Genomic DNA, 26581 nt, shown 5'->3' with positions numbered 1-26581 from the left:
CTAGTGGAAGGGTTCACACAAGGCATCCCGGAACATTACCTAGGAAGCAAAAGGTGGTGGACTCCGGACAATCATAGCTCAGCACTAGCGGTAAAAGAAAAAATCATGAGAAATCTATACAAAGAGAAAAAATTAGGGAGAGTTTTCGGACCATTCACTCACGAGGAGATGTATAAGAAATGGGGTTTCTTTCGAACAAACCCAATGGGGAGTGTTGTAAACAACGATGGTTCGTTGTGAATGATCAACGACTTATCTTGGCCAGTAGGAGACGAAAAGATTCCATCCGTAAATTCCCTGGTAGATAAACATAATTTCGACACAACTTGGGATGATTTTTACGCGGTGAAGAGATACTTCAGGAAACACTTTGATGAGATTATACAGTTGGCCATTTATGACTGGGAGAAGGCGTGTTGGCAGGCTGGAACGAAAGAAGATGAGTGGAGGTATCTGGCAATTAAGGACTTCTACAACATGATCTGGATGGACATAGCGGTGCCTTTTGGAGGAGTTGCCGGGTGCGGGACCTTCGGAAAGGTAGCCGATGCGTGGAGGTTAATAGTGCTGAAGTATCTGAAAATAGATCAAATATTCAGATGGGTAGATGACAACATGGTGGTGAAGTTAGAAAAAGATGACTTACGGATAGAAGATGTAGTGAATCTGAGTACAAGGATGGGTGTAAAGACTAACTTCGAGAAATTGAGGGAATTCGCCGATGAACAAAAATCTTTAGGTTTCATTCTTAATGGAGTCGATAAGACGGTTAGGTTGCCCGACGAAAAACTGGCGGAGAGATTGGATTCAATAAATAGGATGCTAGATGAAAGAGGCAGACTCGATAATAGGGAAAATAGCTCACTTGATGTATATAGTTCCAAACATGAAACCATACATGAGGGGACTATATGCGTGGTTAAATCCGTGGCAGAAGACGAACGCTAAAAGGTTCTTATCACGAACGGCGAGATTAGACTTAGAAAGTTGGAGAGATGCATTGCAGAAATTCGAACCTAGGAGGATCGTGCCAGAAGTTGAGCCCGAAAGGGTTGGCTGGGTAGGAGATGCGAGCGGAGTAGGAATCGGAGTTATTGTAAAGTTTGGTTGGGTGCGTTATAAGTTGAGAGAAGATTGGACCACGATCGGTCTGAAAGAAGATGAAACAAGACAAGACATAGCTTGGGCCGAAACGGCGGCTATAAGGCTGGGGTTGTTGATGTTAGAGATATCGATGGATGTAAGGGGAAGAAATTTCTGGGTGAAAACAGACAATACAACCACTGAGTCAACAATTCACAAGCGAAGATCAAAAAGTGAACAGGTAAACAAGGAGTGGAAGAAAATTCAGGACTTACTTCTCAGATTACAGTGCGACATTACTGAAGAGAGAGTAGAATCAGGAGATAACGACGCAGACGGATTATCGAGAGGCCTCGACAAATTGAACCAATCCGGACCGAGATTGAACATAGTTTTACCGGAAGATCTGAGGCAGTTACTGGAGGAAGCATGATATCTCCAAAAATCGAAAACAAGATAAAATTATTTTTACAAAATGCAAAAGGAGAGTCAAAGTGGAGAGAGAACATGGTCCAGACTCATATGCTGTCAGGAGGCTGGGCAGATGCGACGTTAGTAAATTATAATAGTGGAGTGTCAAAGTTGATGAAGTTTGCTGTGGAAAAAGGTTATCGGAAGAAAGATTTATTACCTTTATCAAATAATGTATTATATGAATTCATAGTATGGGCTGGAAAGAAGTTGGAATCAGACGGGAAGTCGGAAAAGAAAAATCAACTATCAGCAACGATCGAAGTAGATACTCTTAAGAAATACCTCACCGGAATAAAATGCTGGCATTTATTTCATGACGAAGAATACCCAAAATATGACACCTTGAAGCTGTCTGTATTATTAAAATCATCAAAAGTAGCGGAAGCAGTGATACGAGAGTCGGAGAAAGATCAAAAGAAGCCGATAATGTTGAGGCACTTAGTACAATTGTTACGCGAATTGTCAAAAGGAAGCAAGAGAGATCAGGTAGCCCTAACAGTCGCGTTGGTGGCATTCTGGGGAATGGCACGGTTGGGAGAGCTAGCATCGGACGATAAAAAGAAAAAGTTAGCAAGACAAAAAGATGTGTCCTGCTCGAACGAGGGTGACAAAGTGACGATTGCGATCTTCAACGCCAAGACAGCACAACCAGGCCAAATCCAATATATAAAACTCAAGAGACAACACTCGTATCTAGATGCAACGATAGCGATAGAAAGGATGGTTAGAGAAAACAAAACAGGACCGAATGATCCTTTATTTTCATACCTAGAGGATGACGGAACGAGAGGCACCATTTCGAAATCAAAACTGATGGGAATCTTCAAAAGAGTATGGAAAGGAAATGGGGAAACCGCTCACCTGTCGGGCCACTCGTTCCGAGTAGGAGGAGCGACCCTAAGATGGAATGAAAAAAGACCAATAGAAGAAATAACAACGATTGGTAGATGGCAATCAAAAGCCTATCAACTATACTTGAGGAAGTATAACCAAGACGAAAAGAAAGAAACGAGAGAGTTGTGGAAATTGTTGGAATTCGAAGACTGGCAGAAGCATAAGTGAGTTTTGTCAAAAGAAATGAGAGGGAAAAAGAAAGAGACACTCATTAATATATTTGCCTGCAGGTCAGAAGGTGAATGAATAAGATTGAGGTTCAGGAGAAGAGGAAAAAGGGGATGGGGGCAAGAGAATGAAAATATGTGGAAGTTGAATTGGTGAAATAAAGTTTGTGGAGTTTGAATTGCAGATCTTACGCGAGCAAATACAGAGTTGTACAGCCTGGACTGTTGCCGTAAGTGGGTTTTCGACGGGCTCAGGACGCCACCTGTCCAGAGATTGGGAGGTAGAAAACCCTTTCTCGGACAGGCAGTCCCGGGCCTACGGCCCCCCCCCCCCACACACCGGGTTAGAACCTGATGAAGGTGATAACCTACATAGTGATTGCTTGGAAAAGAAACCACAGCAAGACAAGTTTAGAAAAGAAATAAAATGCAATGAATAGTACAATGAGAGCTGAAACGTGACACACACACAAAGATGGATTGGCACAGGTGGCCAAAGGTACGACGTTACCTAGTGAGTTCCATCGAGACAAGTGTCGCGGTGTATGAGTCCGAACCCAGGGCCGGGACAATACCTGGCCCAAGAGAGAGAGAGCGATACAAACTGGGAAAATTTTATTCCCAAAGTTCTGTATACGCTACATCACTCAAGACCTTCAGACTCGAATTGCAAATCTACAAGATTTACGCTGTACCCCGCAAAGAAACATATAGTTTATTTCTTTCAAAACCCTCCCTCCCACCCTACAGAGAGATAGAGGACAAATGCGAACGTAAAGGCGGCGTTAAAGATCAAGCGAGCAATAAAAGATAAGCGACAGAATATAGGAAGGGAATACAAGGTAAATCAAAAAGAAGAAGTCTAACAAGAGAACAAAGTAAGTAAAACAAAGGAAACAGGAAAATCAGTAAGCAGCAAGTCAAGGTTTCATGGGCCACCCACCCGCCCCCGCCCACGAAAACCCTTTCTCGGACAGGCAGTCCCGGGCCTACGGCCCCCCCCCACACACCGGGTTAGAACCTGATGAAGGTGATAACCTACATAGTGATTGCTTGGAAAAGAAAGAACAGCAAGACAAGTTTAGAAAAGAAATAAAATGCAATGAATAGTACAATGAGAGCTGAAACGTGACACACACACAAAGATGGACAACTGGGGGTGATACATCAAACTAAACATTTTGCGTGTCAATGAGATTTTCAAAAAAACATCAATCTTTATTGAAACAGCTGTAACTCCAAGTTGCCTTTGGACATGAAGATCTTGGCTAGTAAGTATACTAGGTCAAGGCACTGATAAAGTATATTTGGCGGTCAACAAAAGAAAGGCGGATGATTGCATGGTGTTTCAATAAACCCAGCTAATTGTGATTCAGATCAAGCTATAGAATTTATAAATTAGAACTTTCTTGTTCAAACTGTCTCCACTCTTATTGTTCTGATGATGATGATCAACATCATCCTCTTTCTGTGTGAAAACTGTCCAAAGCGACTTTATGCACTCCTATGCAATGGTTTGATTGCCATTGCCGAGCCAAATAATAGCCTTGTTTTCCCATTTGGAATGCTGAGCTGAGGAGTGGGTGTAGCCAGGGGCAGGTTCAATCCACCCAGATACATATGACAAATGATCTGACTATCAATTGACCAAAGTAAAAAAAGAAGAAAGAAACTAGCTAGATAAAGAAAAAAGAAGAAATCACATTTGTACAACCTTGAATATCCCAAGATGTCCATGTACAAGATACACGTCTATCACTTTCATTGAACACATGAGAGAAACCAATACCAAACCAAATAAAATTGGTTTTTACAAAATGGAGAATTACATCAGATCTACAAATGTACAACGCGTAAAACATACAAACGTCAAGAAATCTGAAGAGGAGCAAGCAGTAGTTCATGTTTGCGTGATTGCTAAACCTTGCATGCACTATAAAAAACAGTTGGAAATTAGCGCATGTAATCGTTTGACTTTCTGGAGCCGTTGGAATAGCTCGCTTTCGATAGTCATAATGACTAATGCGTGTAAAATGTGTGCCATAAGGCGTTGAGCCGGTTGAAGATGCGAGGATTGATGATACATTGGCTCTAAAAGTATTACTGGTTTGAGTTGGAGAGTTAATTGTTCGATTCGATTCATCCGAATGTAAGATGAGGTTCAATCCCTAGATGGTCGGTTGCGCGACATTCCGGCCGGTGAACTGAGTTGAAAAGAACATGTTAGGAAGCATTCGCATTAGTCGTCATCGAAGGATGATCAAATCAATAGAAGCGTGTAGGAACTCAACAGCTTCTTCCGTTTTATTTGAATGATTTGTTCCGATGTCCAAATCGATGTTCCAACAACAGAACCTATGAGATGATGATTTGACCGTCAGTTCAGGGAAGCCAAGTCTAGATAATATCAAGTGGGTTGCATATGGCTCAAAACGCAAAACGCAAAATATGATAGATGACTCAACAGTGTATCGACCGAATTACTAATGAGGTCTGTCACAAAACGAAGGATCCAGAATGGCATAATTCCGCACAATATGAAAATCAAAGGTTCGAATGCATATTGTGTTTCATCGTTGGCGCCTTGTCGCCGACCAATCACCACCGTATATCCGATCAAGCCAAGTGTCAAGCTGATGGTTAAGGACACCAGATTTAAGATCAATTTGACCATTAGATCTTGATAGGCAAATGATGTATGTCAAGCAGGCAATTTCCAACATTTAGCTGACTGTTTCAAGAATGATGTATTACAAGGTGAGAGGAGAAACATACTATGAGCTAATCCAATTTGGCCATTGCGACTTATCAAGCCAGTGACTCTCCGACTCGATTCCCAATAGCTAAAACCAGTGATACCCGAATAGATGATGGTATAGCTACTCAAGAACTCAAATATCCGACAACCAAATCCTACGATAGGTGCTATCACCAGAAGTACATTATTTAGTACTAAACGAGCAATTGGGTTGGAGCAGAAGATGAAGTTCATCAACCCCTGTCCTTCGCCACTTTGAGTCATTGGACTCGATTGTCTGGCTGAGGTGAGTTTATTGCTCCACTTCAGCATCTGTCTCGTACTATCGAAACAAGTCAAAAGGAAGCTGGATAGACACACTGTACCCAATGAAGGCCCGATCGCACGACTGATAGAGTTATAAGTTGACTCGATAGTCGAATATCCCTTGTGAGTAGGACCAGCTGGCGAATGTCGATTGAAATACCAGTGTGAAACGACCCCAGAGATGACGATCCTTTGCAAATTTCGGATCACATTGAGGGACCAAGACCAGATAAAAGCGGTGAGAAGCACTTGGGCGATTGGTCCCGAATCAATGACCCATTGATCATGGTCATAAAACCCTAGCGATACAAGCTTGTATACCAATGTGATGAACGGTAAACTCATGACGATACAGGCCAATGTAGTGGCTAGACAGACTAAGACTAGACTTGGGTGCTCGATGATCACTCCCGTCGAAAGTTCGATCACCTTGATTGTGCGGTCAATCCGCTTCCGCTGATCCCAGATCAATTTAACGAGAATTGATGATGCAATGAAGGTCGCGAAGCTGATCCATCCCATGCCCGTCAAAGATGTCTCTGAAAGTGATTCAGACCAAGTCCACATGCCAATCATGCTCAAAACCGAGGGCACACCGATTACACTTCCATACACCAAGAGTTTTATTGATCTCTTGACCATCACGAGTAAGCTCAACGATATGATACAGAACCCAAATGTTAGTGTGATTAACAGTGCCAAGACAGGAAGGCTTTTCATCAGATTCGAATGACTTGATGGTGAAGATGGGCTGGAAGAAGATCTTTCACTAGTGGCGAAGAGAATGACCCAAAGGGACTGCAAAAATGTATAGAGAAGAGACGCAAGCCACAGTGCCATCCAGAATGAATCGCGATAGCTTTGGGGGCCAAGAGCTGGATGACCTAAGACATCCGAACCGATGTCACGAGCTTCTGATGGATAGATGTAAGGCGTAGGTGCATATGAATCTGGAAGAAACGCATTCTGTGAAATCGGATAAGCGGCTGTAGGATGTGTAGCATTGTCTCGAAGGTGTGATTGAATGGGTGCGGGTCGTTCCGGTGGCCTTGGTCTGATGAGCGGATGTTTGGGAATGTCCAAGGTCGTCCGGGATAGATCTTCCGGATAGTTTGAGCGAATAGCATGATTGGATGATTGGTCATTGTTTGGGGAATGAGTGAGTCCAGGTTCTAGGTTGATACTATCGGACGGCGTCTGTAGAGGAAGGTGCCGACTTGCTCCACGATTCACTGCTTGCTCGAAGTGTGGTTGACCTCGAGGTGAGCGATCATTGCCGATGTGATCTACACTCTGATACATCTTCCAACCACTTGTACTTGGTGGGTTGAGAACTTGCGGTGATTGTCGATGATGATTCGTATTGGCATATGATTGGTCATGTTGATGTAATGATCTATCGGCTGAGTGTGCGGCGTAATGACTAGATGAAGACTGAAGATGTTGATTTCCGTAGGCAATCTCGGATGCCATAAGATGCGACAAAGCATGTGACGCCATAAGATGCCTTGGAAGCTGCATGACGGGATGACTGATGCTCTGTTGAAGATGACCTCTGTCAAGCTCGTCTTCTACATAGAAAGGGCTGTCACCGTCATCTCCAGCATCTGCATAATCTTCATCCGTATGCACTCCGGAAGAGGAAGCTTGAGGATCTGATTGGGATATAGAATCGAGCAGCTGACGCCCATCGTGGACTTGGCCTTGAATGACTGTTTCCTGAGGGCTGGAGAGAAATCTAGATGTTTCTGATTCATCGTCTTGCTCATCGATTCCTCTTCCCTTCGCATGGCTTCGAGTCTGAAGTCGGTCGTCGTTCTCGTTGGGAATTATATCTTCGTCTTCATTCAGACCTATTTCGTAACCTTCCCGAGTGGAATAGAATAACGGCACTTCGGAGTGATTTGAGGGGAAGTATTTCGATTTGTAAAGAGGTGCGATAGATCTTGATAATAATTTCGAAAAAGATGGACCTTCTGCGGCACCGGAAGAGTGATGAGGTATGTATGTGGACTGGCTGATGGGTTGGCCGCTGGGTTGACCGTGTGTTTCGAAGGCATTAGATGAGTTGAAACGATGTCGTCCTTGGTCATCTCGCGCGGCCATTCTTCCTTCAGTTTATTCGTACTCCAAGGGTCGCTCGATAGGATTTGTTTGTATTGGAGTATGCTGAGCTTCGAGGGGTAGAATCTAAGAGTTGAACTTGATGGAGACAGTTGAAGCCAAATTAACAAAAGTGCAGTGTGAACAAGATAGGAGCATACACCAAGGGTGGCAACCGCCCCGACGTTTCTCGGGCCGTATGCGGTGCAGTGCGATCCGGGCTGAGTCCGAATAACATGCACGATTTGTAATTATTTGTGTCGAGGATAACAAACGGTTTCAAAGCTTTGATTGCAACTGTAGAAAGGAAAATTTGAGGATAACGACAAGTTTTGATGCTTGAAGTCAAGACATGGGTGATCCAGCCGGCACTCTAACTTCAAGTAGCGGACAAAGGTTCTCCCTTCAGAGGAGGAAGGATGAGACATGAATTGAATTTACTGGCTGAAGCATTTCGATGACAGACGAGTAGAAACGGTTCCTACTGCTTTAATGCTCCAAATGCAATTCTTTGAACCTTCAGAACGTTGAACTCTGGCATATATAATGTCTGCAATCAACCACAATTTTCCCGTGTAAACTTGACTCATCTTTGAAAGTCATTTTTGATCCCGACTGCTTAAACATCTGGACCCTTGAATCAAAGGATCAAAGAGAATTGCTGCAAGTTTCTGACGGAGCGCAAAAGGGTGCTATGGAATCCATCTCCCCTCACATCCCCGCACACCTCCTTACTCTGAAATCCCAAGGGAATCCGGGCAAGAAAGAGTACGGAGAACCCAAAGAGAATCATCGTGCGAGCATCATATCATGTCAAGTACTCGGTCATGTTTTCTCATGAAGAACTCTTAGAACGTTCTTTGACTGGAAACAATTTAAGAGCAAAATTCTTAAAGCTGGTCAGCTTTTTTTATCATTATTATTATCATTACCAATCAAATTGACCGGTGTTTATCATACATTAACTACTTTTCTCCTCCAAAAGGCAACCCCCAATAAAATCAAATCAATTTTCCAACCAATTCATCAGAAAACTCCCCAACACACCCATCAATTCTCATACAAACTAAACAGTAGAATGTGAAAGAAAGAATCAGTTATCCGACTTGAAAGAATGAAAATAAGAATATCATAAAACAAAGCAAACAGACTGACGTAAAAGAAAATCAAACATCAATTCTCCAAATTCCTCAATCTCAAGTTAACCCAAACTTCTTCTCTAGGTTTCATGACAACACCTAAACCAACAGTAGGAGGTAAAAACCCAGGAGAGAATCCGATGATTTGATCATCAAGATCATCAATCAAGATTTGATTTCCATTTTTCCTTAAGAGTTGACAATCAAATCGATTCAAAAAACCTAATAAGATTGAAACTAATTCAACTTGAGCAAATTTCATACCAGCACATTTAGTTTGACCTGAACCGAAATGTAATAAAGATTTTCGATTGAGATGATTTAATCGATTTGGGATCCAAACTTTTGGATCTTTTGGACCCCAAATATTGATATCTAATGAACTTGCTCGATTCACTGTGATTAATCTTGTACCATTCTTCACTTCGAAATCTTTTGTTAATTTGACTGTTGCATTACTACTTTCCACTATTCTCATACTGAACACTGACGTTGTTAATCTCAATGTTTCGTCGATTATTGAATTTGAAAATGGAATGTTGGTGGGTGATAATAAGTTTGAATTCCACCTTGAGATTCGATCATCTCCTAATTTCATTTTCATTTCTTCTCTTATCAAATTCAAAGTTTTAGGTGATTGAATTAAATGTAAAACTGACCAGCCTGCTCCGTCTGCTGCATTTGCCTGAAGGACGAAAAACTTGAATTAAAAAGAGAAAAAAACCAGATGAGTATTTGATTGATTACCGAAAGTGATGGTTAAAATTGTTGAAAAATAACTCACAGAAACCATCATACTCGTGGCAGTATCATTGATAGACCAACCAGCTCTATTCATAATCCTTACCAAATCCTTAACAATACAACAAGCTTCATCAAATTCATCTTTTTCATTCTCATTCTCATGATTTCTATCTTTATGCGTTAACCAATCAACAAACAAATCCCTTAATTCATTCCTAGCTTTGATTGTTTTTCTAGCAAACAATTTTGATAAGATTCCAGAAGGTAAAAAAATCGAATGTGGAATCGAAATTAAATTTAAAAGTGTACCTAACCCATCATTGAAGATCTTAAGATGATTTAAAGCTTCTTTTGAATTGAACTTTTTACCAAAAAACGAAATTGAAGATGAAATATAAACTAAATTATAAATCGTAGAAAATAAACCTATAGGTTGATGGATCTGAACTCGATTCAAAGACTTTTCCAAATTAATTAAATATCTAGATGTTAATTTTTCTAATGTGATTGAATTCTTCAATGAAGTATGTAGTAGGTTTTCAAGTTCTTTTAAAGTTTCAAAATCATTTGAAGCAAATTTAGAAAACCCAAAAACATGTTCATATAAGGTAGATTTAAATGCTTGATAACTCAAACCTGAATTTGAAGGTGTATTATATAATGCTCGGATTAAATGATCTGAGAAAAGTAAAGTGGTACCTCCGCTTGATGGACTTGAATGAGCTTTTGACTGTAGACCAGCATCTGTTGGTGGATTTGATGCAAAACTTTGGATTAAGTTTGGTAATCTTAATGAGATATTGGGTGATGATGAGTTTGTGGTTTGAATTTTATCTTTGATGAATTGATCTGGTTCCATTCTAAATTGATGAAATTGAAGCTTAGCTACAATGATTGAGTAAACTGATCGGATTGGATTGTAAATAAGTTGAGCAATGTTGATGATGATCAATAAGTAATTGAGGTAATAGTAGCCATCCGTGAAGTCATTGAAATCATGGTGATAATGGTGATTGTGAAAATTTGTGACCGGTATATAATCTGACGTTAAATTTTCTGATGATGAATGATAATTGGATATCAAATATTGATTTATGAAGAATAAAATGATACAAGACTTGAACCAAGTTCCAATTGAAGATTGGCGAAAGGTGGAATGAAAGATTAAAAGGAATTGAATCATAAAACAGATCACAAGTAAATGATAATTAGATGGTAAATAATGTGAAAATGATCTGTTCTTGATAATTACTTGTTGATGATTCATTAAATCTAAGATTCCTAAAAGTGGAATTCTAATTCTTGGTTTGATCATCTTACTATCAAAACTCATCTTGAGGGAGTCTTTTGAATTATGAATCTTGTGGAATCCGAGTGAGTCGGTTTGTGAAGATTGAACACCTTTGGAGAGTCAAAGGATTTATTCACTCAAACAATTTGGAGATGAATTTAACTTGAATTTGAATATTTGGCTGGAATGAGATTGAGATTGAGATGATATATTCTAGATTTTATTACGTTTATAGTGTGTTTGTGGGTTGAAGTGATGAGATTTAAATTTAGGGCACTACAACGATTTTTGTGTTTATCTTTCCTGAAGTGAGAAAAGTTCAAGTTCGATCTAAATGATGTTTTGATTGAAAGGAAGAAGTTGGGAATGAAGAAAATTTTCCTTGATATATTCAATTTCAGCTTTTCAGTTTTTCGCTTTCATGAAGAAAACACTGTTGAAGAAAAAATCGTCAACACTAGCCTGATTAGTTTTGCATCTCCTCTTCATGGATCCATCATCATCGAACCACCTCACCTAATTATTTTTCACACGCCCAACCATGAACCACGCGCTGAGTAGAATCACTCGAGACTGTAACAACCGCGCCAAAAGCTTCACTAGTCTCGTTTGAGTTGGATATCCTAGAGTAGTGATCTGATCACTTAGTTATTTATCATATCTGATGTAGATTTGTATCGTATCGGCAAATTAAACAAATTAGTGAATTGACCTCACCCACTGAACTGATCAACAAGTCGTCTGGCCAAGCCCTAGCGAAGGATGAAGTGAGCGGGAAAGGGTGATTGAAATAAAGAAATCTTGATTCTTAGGCAGAGAGATTTTGTCGATGAGCTGATAAAGGGTTGAAAGTGAAATGAGAGGGGATACCCAACTAGTAAAGTCAGTCTGGTCATGATTGCTGAACTTTAAGTAAATCATTCAAACTCTTAAAATTTCATCATCATCCTCATTTTCTGGAATGTTGATCCGAGTTTACATAATTTCTACGTACTAAACTCAATCTTCAGGAATTGAGACAGGTGGAATGTTATCTGAAAAAAAATCAGAAGAGACCAACTACAGACATGAAATGGTCTCTTGGACTTTCAATGAGTCTTTACAATTAGAATTTTGGGTGTTTTGACTGATCGATAAGACGAAAGATCGAGTCAAATTAGACAAGTGGGTCTCGTTAAAGTCATTCTTCCTAAGGCCGATAGACCCATTCATGAAGATCATATCAATTGCCAAATTGAATTTCTCGAGTTCTTTCCTATACTGTTCTGTAAAAGTTTTTGTACGTAAATGATACATTGTACTTTACATTTGTTTCGATGAACGCTGAAGATGACTCACAATCACATTTCATTTTGCGCAATTTAATCAGATATAGGTATCAAAGGAAACACTCCCGTTGAAAATTGTTGAAGTTTATGAAACTTACCTGTTTCCTTTATGTTTGCTTGCTTGCTTGCGCCTTTGAGAGTTGTCTTTCCGAAGTGGGTTGGGGGCGGTGATATATGTATGAGTAGATCTGATATTCTCATTTGTCTAAATTTCCACCAATCGTATCTGCGATCGGGTCATGCGCCGAGAAGTTTATAAATTCTAGAAAATTCAATCGGCTCTCTTCATTTATTTTACATACTTTAAAACGATGGATAATTAAAGACGACCGGAGAGTCAGCGCTGAGTTTTGTGATTTTCATCAGTTTCGTATTCCATGATCACTGTTACTTAAATATCAGTGCAGCGTGCTTATCAGAGACATGTTTTTTTACCAATTGAGCGCCCAGACGCCACAATTCAACAAGTCTTCCTACAGCGCCAATTATGACTTGTAAAAACCCGGGTGCAATTCTTATGTAAGCATGGTGCATTTGTCAAAACCGCCAGGTTGACGGTTTACCCTGACTCATCTCAAGTTCAATTTTTTCTGGTGTTTGTTATATGAGTTCTGCAACGATTCCCTCAAAAACTGTCCTGGTCATCAAAAAGCATGGATATCTTTCATCACTACCGTCTGTGCCAACATATTTCTGCTGGAGCCTAGTGAGCTTATGCACCCTTCGGCATATCATAGCATTCACAAGATGCAGTTGAATAATACCATATTACCGTGCTGGTGAGAAATGATGGTGTAGACATCTTCTTTCCTGATATTTGTGTCGTACTTTGTCTCTCTTCTTTTTGGTCTTGTATTTAGTCTTTCTTCTTGTACTCTCTCTCTCTCTTTTGTGTCACACCTTCAATTGGTTTTTGATGGTCTTTGCAATGTTTTTTTTATGTTGTGTCTTTTTTTGCAAGTGCTTGTACAGCATTAGAGCCTTGGATGATACCAGATGATACCAGTAAGGATAATGTCACTGATTATGATAAGCTAAGATACTATCATTAACTCACCTATCTTTTCTTTCACCAGATGAGGAACTTCAAGTGCTGGGGACTGGACAGGTCGGGGGCATGGTGGTCTGGTGCTCGGGTAGGCGACTTTCGGGATGGCCACTGCCCGCGTTGTTGGTTTTAGTCAGCCCCTATGAGGGAGTTCCAGGCTCATATCTGATCTCATAATGAACAAAATTCATGAACTATAAGGACACAAATCACTCGAAAGGTCACCTTCACACGGGATCCTGTGCAATGTTTCCAGTCGTACGATTTACGCCAGTAAGCATATTCCACCACTATGGTCACTGCACAAAGTGAGCAAATCGTCATAAAGCTTCTACTAACTGAATTCAAGAATCATTTACACTGTTCATATAACGGATCTACCAAACCCACATAATTTACCATAAAACTCCACAAAACCTTGTAGGTAGATAACAACAGAAACAAACAACACATCAAACCAATTTCGATAACAAGATAGAATGAATATTGACAAATCAATTAAGAAGGAGCTCGATGATCATCCCCACTACCTTTAGGTCCATCAGAATAACTCTAAAGAAGAAAAGATGAAAGATCGAAAATCAGAGATCGGACCGATTAAAAAAACAAAGAAAATCGGATCACTTACCACATAATCTCGACTTTCAGCTGCAATATATTCATCAATTAATTCTTGAAGTACTTCTCTAGATTCATCAAACTCTTCTAGTCCATTTGCAAAGATGTTTTCTTTACGATATTGATCTAAGAATGCATTCCGTTTACGTAATCGATCATACTGATCTAATGTACGTCGAAAGAGCTATTGTTTCCAGAAAAGTTTTGTAATGAGTTTTATGATTATGTTTTGATAAGTTGATGAGAAGAGATGAATGTACTCACTGAAGTGATACTTGTATGATTTGCTAACATTAATCCACTAACTCGATGTGGTGTTTGAATATAAGGTGATTTTTTCGTTAAGGCTACTTGAATTGAAGCAGGACCCCAAGGTATAAAGTTCGCAAGATGTCGTTCACGTATTCGTAAGAGTGATTTATGAACCTATGTTATGGGGTGAAGAATTGAATAGAGAGAGAGAAAAAAAAAGAGTAAAGGGAAGAAAGGATAAGAAGTCCAAACCCGATCCAAAGAAAAAACAGCATAAATGAAGAAAAAAAAGAAAGATGGGTATGATGATTCTCAAGATTTATGTCAACCAATGCCAGAGAAGTGGTTTGAGTTTGAAGATAGGTTAAATCACTAACGTCCGTCGGATCGACCTCACCTTGAATGATATTAAGGATAGAGATATAACAAGCCGATTTGTTAATCGTTGCACCGGTAGAGACCATTCGATTCTTTGGTTGTAATAATCTTCTCATCACATCTAGAACCGTCGTCTTCCTAACACTCTTGGCTTCTTCTACTCCATCTCGATCACTAGTGAAAGGTGTATAAGCTGTCATAAGAAAATGACATCTGGGTGTGGGTATCAAACTTGCAATCATTCCTACTAAATCATTATTCATATAACCAGGATACCGAAGTGTGGTGGTTGAAGCTGACATGACTGTAGAGACCAATCGATTTGTTTGTTGCCAAGTCGGACTAGAGACGTGTAATTTATCAGAAACGATTCTAGCTAATGCAGCATTATCCAAAACAACTACTGAATCGGCATGATTGACCAATCGTTTAATAGCTAAAAGTGAATTATAAGGTTGTACCACTACATCAGAAGAATCATGACTATTTGGAAAAACTGAATAAGTTTGAACTAGTTTTTTAGGATACGAATCTGAAAGTCTTTCAAGTAAATAAGAACCTAAACCTGAACCCGTACCTCCAGCAATCGAATGTAACAACATAAAACCTTCTAATGAATCACTTCCATCGGCTTCTCTATCCAACATATCCATCACTTCTTCATAAATCCTTTCACCAGATGAATACCCTGCTGCCCAATTATTTCCTGCTCCTCCTCCATCCTTACTCAAATAAACGTTTTCTGGATTATACAATTTACTATACTCACTTGAAAGAATCGTATTGATCACTCTAGGTTCCAAATCAATCATAATCGCTCTTGGTACATAATGATCATCATCTGCTTGATAAAAGAAAACATCTTTTCGATCGTTTGGTGCGGTTGAATCAAGTGAGCTTGTGTTTGATGGATTAGACAGGATGGGTGGTGGTGAAAGTAAACCGGTAGGTGAGATTCCATGTTCTGCACAAAGTTGTGGCCAGAATTCAGATGAGATTTGATTACCGGCCTGACCAGCTGAGATGGTGATGAGTTCTCTGGGCATTTGATTTGAGTCGAATGCTGAGATGAAAGTGTTCTGTTGATTTTGATGTTGGCTTTGATCGATCGAAAGTGATGAGGAAAGTTAAAGAGTGGTGGATATGGAATAGGACACCAATCAATTTCAAACGCGACATGTGCGTTAGGTATATGTATATCACGTGATACAATCTTAAACACACCCTGGGGCCAGACCACGAGGGCTTGCCCGATGCTTTTCGGGAAGCACAGCATGCGCCCCGACTTGCCAAATCCTGACAGGAATTTTTGCTGTGGGAGGGATTTAATCAAGTCAAAAGCAGAAATGGCAGCGAGCAAGGAAGTTCCCTCATGTGCTTCATCCACTGTTATGTTCAATCTTTACTGATAAATCCATGTTTAGGAATAATCAAAAATGATTCAACAATTTCGCTTTACCATGTCCATGGTCAAAGAGCCAATTCTTATAAATGACTTCATTATGGTGGCTCTGGAGCCACAAATGAGTCAAAACCTGTCAAACCATCAAAATGCAATTTTTTACATGACAATTCCCATGAAAGCCCCATTGAGCATAACCCAAGCCTCAGCCCATAATTACTAGCCTATTGACTTGGAGCAGAAAAATCCCTCCATCTCACTTGACTTCTTTTCCATTCATCTTTGATTTTGCATTCATTTCCAGTTTATATGGACTTCAATTGTCTTGATATCCAAGAAACCAATCACCAGGTGAAGGGTTCATCTTAGTAAACCATGTCTTGTAGACAAAATGTAGTGCTTCCACTGATGACCTACAGAAATTCCATTTGATCAGATGATGATCTTCAACAGCATCTTCATGAGTATTGTTGATAAGATAACCAGACTTCCAAATAAATACATACTCAGAGTCATAAAGGTTCTTATGGTGTTTTCTATTGATTGTTTTTCAAACAATTGGTGTGTTTTTCTGTTCCACAGCAAATGGTAAAAAAAACCCTTTGTGTGCTAGAAATCCATGATCCAAACGATAGCTTAAGACAAGCAAGTTTTTGCTGATATAAAGAAACAATCAGTAGAAATAGAAACCAAGTCATTTGCATGAACAGTTCACACACACATTGATTGTGTATGGCAAGTGGCAATAGGCAAAGTTTTTTCTAATTGAGCAGACTGAAGCTTGGGATAGTCGCAATGTGGCTTTCAGGGCAAACTTGATAAAACAAAATCACATTTAAAGGCTTTGACAGGTTATGACTCAATTGGAACTCCAGAGCCACTATACTTCATTGAGTTATTCTTCTTGAATAAATTTACAGTACTTTCAATCAAGAATGCCACCCCTTGAGTTATCTTCTTGTTTTGAAAAACAAGCAACTTATTCAAGGGTGCGCAAAGTTTTTGAAAGATCCTGAAAAATGAAATAAAGTGCACTCAATCTATAAACTTTGTTCTTGTCTTAACCAAATCATGAATCTTTATCAAGTAGAATCTACATCATTAATATCCAGTGCAAGCTTAAAAGAACAGTTCATGAAGGAGGATGACGTTTGTTTTTTTTGGAAACTCCTGTACTTCATGATTTCTCAAACCTTTTCTTGTCCCACAAATGTTACCCCACTAGGTGCGCATGTTTTTGCTAGCCCTACAAAGATTTTCAAGAGTTTTTTCATTACATATGACTACAGGGTGTATGTATATCACGTGATTCATCAAATCACACTCCTGGAGTCCTGTTTGACAGTCAGCTGCGGCGGAGTAAGTAAAGTACTGGTAGGGTCGGATCGGATCGGATCACTTCAAAGATACTCTGTACTTTGAAAAAATCCCAGAAACTATCAATCACTATCAAGAAGATATATCAAGAATGAGTTCATTAATCTCTTCCCCAAGCAATTCTCAAAAATCAAATCAAACCTTCAACATCTCATTCTTTACCACCACAAAACTAAATACAAAAAACCAAACTCATCCACAACCATCAAAACGAATTCCAAGACCAATCAGATCCATCAATTCATCTATTTCAAAACTCATCTTTTCTCCAAAACTTCGTCATCGGTTCACCAACTTTGGTAAGTTTTCACCCAATCAAACCAAACCATGTTCCAAATCTGCTAACGGATGGTTTTCTTTTCTAGTTTTCTTTGTTGCATTTTCTTCTTCATGTTTATGTGTAGGATTTAAATCATGTTTTCCAAACTACGGATTTCATTCGAATTCAAACCAAAACCCAAACCAAGAATCAACTTCATCATCATCATCTTTTGATATGTTAAGATCTTTATGGAAATCTTCAAATTCGTTGGAACAACATCATCATTTACCGATTTATCAAAACTCAATTCATACTGAAAACAAGATGATCAATCCTCAAAAACAAAGAAGATGGATCGAAGAACAGTCTCCTTGAACCCGAAAGCTTTTTGTTTTTGTTAATATATCTTTCCTTAGAATTAAGAGTTTGTAAAATCATTTCCTTTTTTTGGGGAAAAATGGGTCGATCTTTTCCGATCTTGAGTTGCTAGATTTGTTTTATTTTTTTTTGGTTTTTTTAGAGTTGGTTTGTTATTGATAGAAGTGCGTGGGTTTGTTGAATAAGATTAATTGGATCTTGATCTGCTTGTTTTTTTATCCGAGTGATATCCATGAAGATAGACCAATCAATCTGAAAATGATATTCCCATTAATGAGTGAGAAAGTAGGATTAGTATGTAAGTATGAAAAAGGTTGAAGTTGTATTCAGGAAACCGAACTTGAAACTTTTGTATTTCTCTTTCCATCCAACCACATTCTCAACTTCACAATTCTCGATAAATCACAATCACCATCCCCAAATGCCATCAACCCAAAAACTAGATCAATCCTTCAAATTATTACCATTAACTCCAATCAAACCAATCACCAGCACCAGCCAGCACCACCATCAACACCTTACCAAACCTACCTCCAAGACCCATCACTTGTTCAAACCGATCACCATTTCAAGATTTAGTAGGCACCAAACTAAACCAATGGAGTTTATCGAACCATATCTTTCCAGCTGCCTATCCAAGAACCCTCAAGGGATCATCTCTTCCCAACCAACCGAACTTATCATCCACTAAACTGATCAGATCAGAAGACCGAAACCAAATGGCTCATATGGTTTATGAAGCTAATCGAACTAGTCCAAGACTGAATCATACAATGAAAGTAGATCAAGTAGATGAACAACAACTATACGTTTCGGTGAATCGATATTTCAGAACCATTTCAACTTCATCTACCCACTCGAATCAAGGACTTACCTTGATCCTTTCACATGCCAATGGATTACACAAAGAAGTAAGCTTTAAAGTTTTAATGGATTCTATGTGCTTTCTTTCCTACTTATTCGTTTGGGTTTGGCTTTAGACTTGGGAACCTATGCTTTCGTATCTTTTACAATCACCTCAATCTGATTTGATTCATGAGATTTGGAGTTTAGATTGTATAAATCAAGGTGATAGTGCGATCCTAAACCAAGATTCATTAGGTGAAAGATGTAAGTCTAACTTTTTGTCTCGGTTCAACTCCAATTTCTCATGGTTTATAATGAATCTATTGTTTTTTTTCAAGTTTATTGGGCAGATACATCAAGAGATTTACTTCAATTTATCATTTCTTACTTACCTGAAAGCCAAACCACCACCCATGAACCCAAAGACCTCCCCAGAATGTTATCACAACAAGTCTTACCAAACCCATCAATTTTAAACTTATCAAGAACCCCATCACCCACAAAACCCATGAAATGGCGTGACCGGAAGATCTGTTTAATCGGACATTCCTTAGGCGGATTCGCCTCAGCCATCACAATGACGACTAAACCCGAATTGATCCATTCGATGATCTTAATAGATCCAGTAATAAATCCAGCCCTTCGAACTGATCAAGAAACAGAAACGATTCTAAAGTATCGAACAAGTTTATCGGTTCATAGACGATCGAAATGGAACAGTAGAAACGAAGCTGAACGATCGTTTCTTAAAAACCAAAGTTTCTTTGGAACTTGGGATCCGATTGTTTTGAAAAGATATCTTCAGTTTGGGTTACATGAAACACGTGATTCGAATGAAGTTCGACTAAAGACTCAACCGATTCACGAAAGTTCTGTCTTTGCCGATCCGTTTCGTCATTCGATCCAAGCATACGAAAAATTAAAAACTTTATTACGATCAAACCAAGATTTTAAACCTTTGATCGCGTATATCTTTGCTGATGAAAACCGTTCGGTTCTGGATGAAAACCATCTAAGATATTATATTGATGAAATCAATTCACAAGGTTTGAAGGTTGTTAGGATCATGGGAACTGGACATTTGGTTGTTCAAGAAGTGCCTGAGAAATTGGCTGGTCAGATCGCATTGATCTTAAAGGAATTTAATCATGATTCGATTCGGTATAAGTTATAATAAAGTAGAATGGATTCTCGAAAAGGACGATTGAGGAAAGATTCAAATGGTTTGGGTTTGGGTATGTGGTTCGTCAGTTTACTTGTCTTTATGGTTTTGTGTTTGTAAAAAAAAGAAGAAATAAGTTAATAAATGTTGATGATGGAAAAGGTTGTATGTTTCTTTACTTTTGGGTTTGGGTTTGAATGAAAAATGTTTAATTTATAACTCACTAGATTTGTAAAGTTTGAGATATTGAAAATGATTGAAATTGAAGGTGAATTCATTAAAGTTTTGTATGTATCAGATTTTTCTGGTTGTCTATTCAGACTGTTTTTTTTAAAAAAATGTAATGAATGACTTGAAAGAATACACAAGCTTTTTGCACTTGAGATTTTCTCAATGATATCTTTTCTTGGATATTTACTTTCTGTTCCAGATTGATATTCATACATTCTTTTGTCTTTCATTTACCACCATGAGTCTTTCAAATGAGCTATTACAATTGAGTATTTGTTAAAACCCACCTTTTCTTAAGCTTATATACATTGTTTTATTTTTGATGTACACTCTTATCAAGCACATTCTTACCTCAACCGGCCTTGTTGCATGCCTTTCCATGCTAACCATGTGTTTTTGAAACACAGTTCACTTTACTTTTCCTTCTGCCTCCTGCTATTACAATTTGATTCTTCATATTTGCTACACAATTGATGTGTTCTTAACATTCTGTTTCTGGTGATCTTCTGGTGTGTTATATCGATTTATTTGCCATTCTTTTGTATGACTTTTTCACTCTATAGTACACTCTTTTATATTCATTTCATGCAATTCTTGGAGGGTCATTATAGTGTGCTATCAGATTTAATACTTTGTGTTAAATTCAGGGTCCATCTGGGCTTATAAAATACACAATTTATAACCACTTTCACAAAATAAAGATACATTTCAAAAAGAATATTCAGTAACTCACAAGTCTGTTAATTTCATCTGCTCTGAAACAAATTTTGCTTTTTTTTTGTAATCTGATTACCAACTTTATTCTCACAAATAATCAGCTTATTGAAGTTCCCAATTCATCTTGCTCTCAAGGAGTATTTGAGTTCATAGTCATGATTGGAACCAACTACAGACTGTAGCTTTGAGGGTAAGTTGAGATTGAAGTCTAAATCATAGTGCTGAAAGCTTTCATTATTAAATTGTAAAGTATTTAATTGAAGAAAGACCTAGAATATATTGTAATTAAAGAGAAGGGAAGATCCAATGGATGGGCTGAAGCTCAAGGCAAAGTGTTCCTGCATTTGGGCCCCAATGGCCTCTGCCATTATCTCACCTTATGGTCCTGTATGGTGCTGTGTGTAGTGCTACATATAGTGCTTCAGACCATTCCTAATCAGGTTGTGGGCATGCTCATATTTTTGTAGGTGTGCCTAGGCATGGTTCTGTTGGTTGTTGTGTGTCTAGGTGTGTTTTCTTACAAAAAAAAATCACCAATAGCCAAACTGTTGTTTTTCATTGTTATTTATTCTATGTTTGTATTGCTAGAGCTATCTATGGTCCACCACAGCAAAATTGCCTTGTAAAAGTGAGAAAATCTAAAAAGAGATGTCATCAAAGCTTACAGCAAGTATCCAAGTCACCAATATTGATGACAGGACTTAGAACTATGTACTACAATTTGGTGTGATTTTTGAAAAGGCACACCAACCCTGATTTTGTCAATTTCCCCAACACCTAGGCCTGCCCACAAATTGGCATCTCCAAGGCGTGTTTTTTTGTACTGCACCTGTGAGGAGTGCGCGTCTGTTAGGCATACTCTTCACTCAGAAATTGATAAGGGAAGTAAAGCGTGGTCTTCACGTGGTACACCCAAGTGAAGACTACAGCTAGTTGACCTCTAAGAAGAGGATTTGAGGAAGAGAGAAAGGGATTAAGAGCAGCAAAGAGCTAGTACGCTCTAACCTCGTGAAACTGTGAGGGGCAGGATTTACACTTGGGTGAACCAAAGATCCTGAAGGCTACTCTATACTCCGTATACGGGAGGAAGCTTTGCTGCTTTACGGTTTATTTCTAGAGGATATGATGGCCCAAGGCTTGTAGAAATCAATACTGGGGTGCTCAGCAATAGAACCTGTGATGCTCAAGTTTGGTCTTTAGACTACACAACTAATCACATACTCAATGATCCTCTCTATAGGATTTCAAGTATAATGTGATTCTAATGTTGTGATGTGTTTCAAGATGGGGGATGAATCAAGGGAAGAAGGGGGGTTTATATATTCACAGGTCAAGCCTCAACTTGTGGTTGGCGTGTGATTCTTGTCTCACTTGTAGTTGGCGCTTGGGTTAGGTTTGTTCCGTATTTAATACATTATGTACATGTGTTCATGTGGCTCTTGACACTGAGCTGTGAGATGTACTTATGGATTTATACAATTATATAATATTACATGTGTTACTGTTAGCCCGTGGTTGTGTAATCAGGGCTCAGGGCTGACAGCACCCACAACCTAAATTCTGAAGCACTATACACTGTAAACATCATTCAATTTATCCAAGTGGGAAGGGGAGAATGATTAAGAGTGTAGTTTGTGATAAAAGGATCCATCACTGCACACCTGAGCCATAACACACACACTACATATGTGCAGTAGGCTTAGTTGAAAAAGCACTTAAAGCAATGCAAAAAAAAAAAAAAAAAAAATGTACATACAGGTCTGCTCAGCTGTCTGCTCATCTGACTAAATAAATCACATGTGATACATCATGTAACTTTTCTGCCATGGATAAAATGGTCCCAGCAATCCACCAAAAGGGTGTTACACAAAGTTTAGTTGACAAAATCACACCAAATCTATGAGTCAGTGTATGTAGTCAATTTTTGGAATGATTTTGTCAAGCTGAAACAAAGTTACAGCATGTATTACATATGATTCACATATCCATATGAGCACATAACTGAGCAAACCTGTATGCACGTGGTAGCCACCTATTCACTCAGCCTGCTACACATATGTAGTGTGGGTGCCATGGCTCAGGTGTGCGGTGATAGATCCTTTTATGAAAAATCATACTCCCAATTGGGTTCCCCTTCCCACTTGGGGAAGTTGAATGCTGTTCACAGTGTTGAGTTTGGTCATTTGGGTTTTTTAATTGATGTAAATTGACATAATTTTGCTGCTCATAAACATTTGAGATGTTCCTAAAGAAATCCTGATTTCATGAAATTTACACACAAATTTATGAAATTGGGATTTCCTCTTTGATGGTCATGAAAGCAAAAAAATTGGCTTAGCCTGAGCTCCCCTAATCTTCATTTTTAAGCCTGATTTTCAATTTTGATCAATCACAACAATTTACAGCATGAATTAATGTATGTAACATTCTAGCTCACCTTGTTGAAAAGGCAAATCTTTGCAACTCTTTTTTGACATTCAACTTGGTGTGTGAGAAAAAAGGGGTGTCAAATCAAATAAACCAAAGCAGAATTCAAATTTTACAAACAATAGTGGTACCCAAAATTGAAAACCACATGAGAAAACCACATGGAGATTTTGGTTTTTGTGGGGAAAATCAAAAAAATCCATTTGGTTTCATGTGGGTTTTTTATGTGATTGTCAACTTTGTGTACCACTAATATCTGATTTATTATTGGGTGGGAGGATTTTACACCAGGGCATTGAAAAACAGGGTAAGTCGCTGGAATTTATTTGCAGGTGTCAAAGTACAAATTACCCATGCAATTCACCATTTTTTCACCAGTTTTGTTTTTTTCAACAAAGTGGAAAAAAGAGGTGAAATAGTTGTGGTGTAATATAGGGGAACCCAGTTGTGACATTGAAATTTCTACCAAACATTTTACACAGACAAGTGCTGTGTAAAACTACCTGATGTAATAATCATGGTCCCTGGGTAATATACATATTTGGACCAAAAAAGTTTACACCACACCCTTCCACCTCTATCAGAAAATCAGGTGTAGAAATCACCCAAGCAGAAGATTTCTTATTGATGCTACCTGAAAAAAAGAAGAAAGGCTCAAAGGTGAAGCCTGCAAAGCCTTTGTGTGGGCAGGTTTGTCCCAGGGGCTCCAAAGCTGTGGGAACTTTGACTTGAGGGCTATCACAGAAGCCCAAGAAATCTATTGGTGTATCTGCAAGTCACTATGATCAATATCAGACCTATTCTTCTTTCTTTTTACTGACATGTTTTCCTTTTGATTTGATTTTAGGCTGGAATTCATGATTTCATCAAAGTCAATCAGGATTCCGACATGGAGGTGGTTGACACCAGGTGTTTGACAAGCCAAATTTGGACAGTTTTCCAAGTTGCTCAAGTTCTTTCATCCTCCGACTCACATCAAAGGCAACGCAAGTCTCTATTTAATCTCTACTTTGTTTCTTTCTACATCAAAGTCATTGATTGTTTTCCTCGTTTTCTTTCTCACCCTGTCTTACTCTTTTCTTCCCTCATTTCTCTCTCTATCTTGTTTTTAAACATAGACCAGTGACAACCCCAGATCATTCAAGTGTTGGTGGTGCAAGGCTACATATGTATGAGGTCTCTGCACTCACTATAACCTCTATGCCCATGGCAATGGTGCCAAGGGTCAATTGGCCTGCCCTCGACAAGCTCTATCTATTGCAGCTGGTGCTGACCTGCCACTCACTTGGGCTCAGCCCAAGCTGTGACTTCTTCAAACAACCCAAAGGCCAGCCAACTCTTGACTTCTTCCTGTCACAAGCAACCTTGAGTGTTGACTTATGCAACACTGTGCTGGTGATGTGGATTCTCAAACATGTGCTTCCCTTCAATTAGTTCTAGAATTTACCACTCTGAGCGGCTTTAAAACTGGCCAACTACCATGCTGCTTTGTGGACTCTCACTTAGGCTGCTGGCAGGGCCACGGAGTTGTACCTCTGCTTGAGCTCAGCAGCCATCAGCTTAGTATCTGTAATCTTCAAACTTAAAAACAATCTGACTCTGCTCTCAAATACCACAGACCAACTCTAGCAAGTTCTTGTTGGTCCATGTTGTTTGGACCACAAAAGGCAATAGATATGTCCTTATTGGTGTTTTGGCCAACTATATCAACAGAAATTGGTACTACAGATCAATTCACCTTAGCTTTAAGCTAGTTGATTGGAACTCTAATTTTACTCTGTGCCTTGAAGGAAACAGTTCTGATCCAAGAGGAACACACCTAAGAAGCTAGTCAACAATAGACAGAAGTACGCTGAGGCACAGGTACGTTGGTTAGACTAAGCTTCAGGCTTTTTTGACAACAACACAAACAGAACTTACCCGCGAGCTCAAACAAAATTGTGCAGCACGCGGATCAAGAGTTAACAGACAATAAAATGATGTCTGAGAAAGTATCACAAGAGAAAAGAACATAGATGAAATAAAGGATGTTAGTGAACACAAACTTGAGGATGAAAAACTAGGGATTTGAATAAGACAACCACTTACTGATTCTTTTTGACAGTGAAAAGAATCAGAACACGTGAAGAGAAAAGAGAGGACAAGTTTATATAACAATCACCCCTGTGTACAACTTTTACCCCTTTCTTTACTAGCACATTTTTCACTCTCAACCACTAATTCAACCAACCATCATGAATACTTCTAAATACTCTTCTAACACCTCTATCTCGCTTTCCTAACGTTGACCACCTCAGAACTGCATAATGATCTTTGACCATATTTGGAGGATCAACAGTTGTATATCACAACAGGAACAAATTTGGGTATCTATTGGCACAACCAGTGGCAGTGGCACAATCCTTGATAGCTCATGGTCTACACCAAAAAATAAGTCTCCCCTACTCTTTATTCCCTCCTTTTCAATCAAATATTCTTTTTCAACTTTATCAATCTTGTTTCCGTTGATTGCATGCTAGGACAAACCACCAGTTCTGGCTCATCCAAAAATACCATGGCCAGCAAAATGGATGCAATGTTTTCCAAATGTGATGATTCAATTGACTGGGATTCCTCTACAAATTTTGTTTGGTGCTTTGCCCCTAAGCTTGGGTTGGCTGTCAAGAAAGGGTTGACAGTGCTAGGATTATAAGCAGCCGGTCAACTGACTCCCTCCACTCCTCTCAATGCCTTGATTCCAATTCCAATGGTCCTTTTGAATGACAATCTCACCAAAGATGCCATCAACTTCAATGAATCTGCAAATGAGCACAGTATCCTCAATGCACAACCTCATTGCAACACAGAGAACTGAACTCATGAGGATGACATTGATGATGGTCTATCATATGAAGATATTTTAATTGATGCTTGCATTGTTGTCAAAGGCACAATGAAGGTAAGGTTCTGTTTCACCTCTTTGACTTTTTCTTCTCACATTCAATTCATAGTTGAAGGATTTCAATGCCTTGCTTCCCTGGAGCAACACCAGGCAAGGCAAGTTCCATGTGTGTGCTGATAAGATGGGATATTGCAGACCAGGTCTAATTTCTGGGTGGGGTGTTTGGCGGAAGATTAATCTGCCAATGTATCCCCACCTTGTGGCTGCACACAATGTAAGCCATATTTGGTATTCATTCAATCAGCTCAGTTCTCA

General features: G+C 39.0%; 5 protein-coding genes across 5 annotated transcripts; 2 read left to right on the top strand and 3 right to left on the bottom strand.

Moving 5' to 3' along the window:
- Window positions 1-4352: 4352 nt before the first annotated feature.
- MELLADRAFT_117574 (uncharacterized protein) lies at window positions 4353-7788 on the bottom strand (the record flags this gene model as incomplete). The annotated part of the gene is made up of 4 exons (XM_007414248.1): window positions 4353-4822; window positions 4910-4973; window positions 5084-5297; window positions 5394-7788. 4 exons carry the CDS (start codon window positions 7786-7788, stop codon window positions 4787-4789), a joined length of 2709 nt encoding a protein of 902 aa, XP_007414310.1.
- Window positions 7789-8662: 874 nt separating this feature from the next.
- Window positions 8663-9432, bottom strand: MELLADRAFT_75472 (putative cytochrome P450 monooxygenase; the record flags this gene model as incomplete). The annotated part of the gene is made up of 2 exons (XM_007414247.1): window positions 8663-8851; window positions 8941-9432. The coding sequence occupies one exon, from the start codon at window positions 9400-9402 to the stop codon at window positions 8959-8961; it is 444 nt and encodes a 147-aa protein (XP_007414309.1).
- Window positions 9433-13653: 4221 nt separating this feature from the next.
- On the bottom strand, window positions 13654-15674 carry MELLADRAFT_49835 (uncharacterized protein; the record flags this gene model as incomplete). Its single annotated transcript, XM_007414246.1, has 4 exons — window positions 13654-13887; window positions 13964-14137; window positions 14218-14379; window positions 14583-15674. The coding sequence occupies 4 exons, from the start codon at window positions 15627-15629 to the stop codon at window positions 13834-13836; spliced, it is 1437 nt and encodes a 478-aa protein (XP_007414308.1).
- A 1779-nt stretch (window positions 15675-17453) lies between these two features.
- Window positions 17454-17999, top strand: MELLADRAFT_91399 (uncharacterized protein; the record flags this gene model as incomplete). The annotated part of the gene is made up of 2 exons (XM_007414350.1): window positions 17454-17661; window positions 17728-17999. The coding sequence occupies 2 exons, from the start codon at window positions 17454-17456 to the stop codon at window positions 17997-17999; spliced, it is 480 nt and encodes a 159-aa protein (XP_007414412.1).
- A 261-nt stretch (window positions 18000-18260) lies between these two features.
- MELLADRAFT_110173 (uncharacterized protein) lies at window positions 18261-20022 on the top strand (the record flags this gene model as incomplete). The annotated part of the gene is made up of 5 exons (XM_007414351.1): window positions 18261-18300; window positions 18495-18913; window positions 18983-19112; window positions 19187-19567; window positions 19757-20022. 5 exons carry the CDS (start codon window positions 18261-18263, stop codon window positions 20020-20022), a joined length of 1236 nt encoding a protein of 411 aa, XP_007414413.1.
- Window positions 20023-26581: the final 6559 nt, after the last annotated feature.

This window comes from Melampsora larici-populina (assembly GCF_000204055.1).
Source record: "Melampsora larici-populina 98AG31 unplaced genomic scaffold MELLAscaffold_42, whole genome shotgun sequence".
Taxonomy (NCBI): domain Eukaryota; kingdom Fungi; phylum Basidiomycota; class Pucciniomycetes; order Pucciniales; family Melampsoraceae; genus Melampsora; species Melampsora laricis-populina.
The sequence above is the reverse complement of the archived record's forward strand: the minus strand, read 5'-3'. Positions and strand labels throughout refer to the sequence as shown.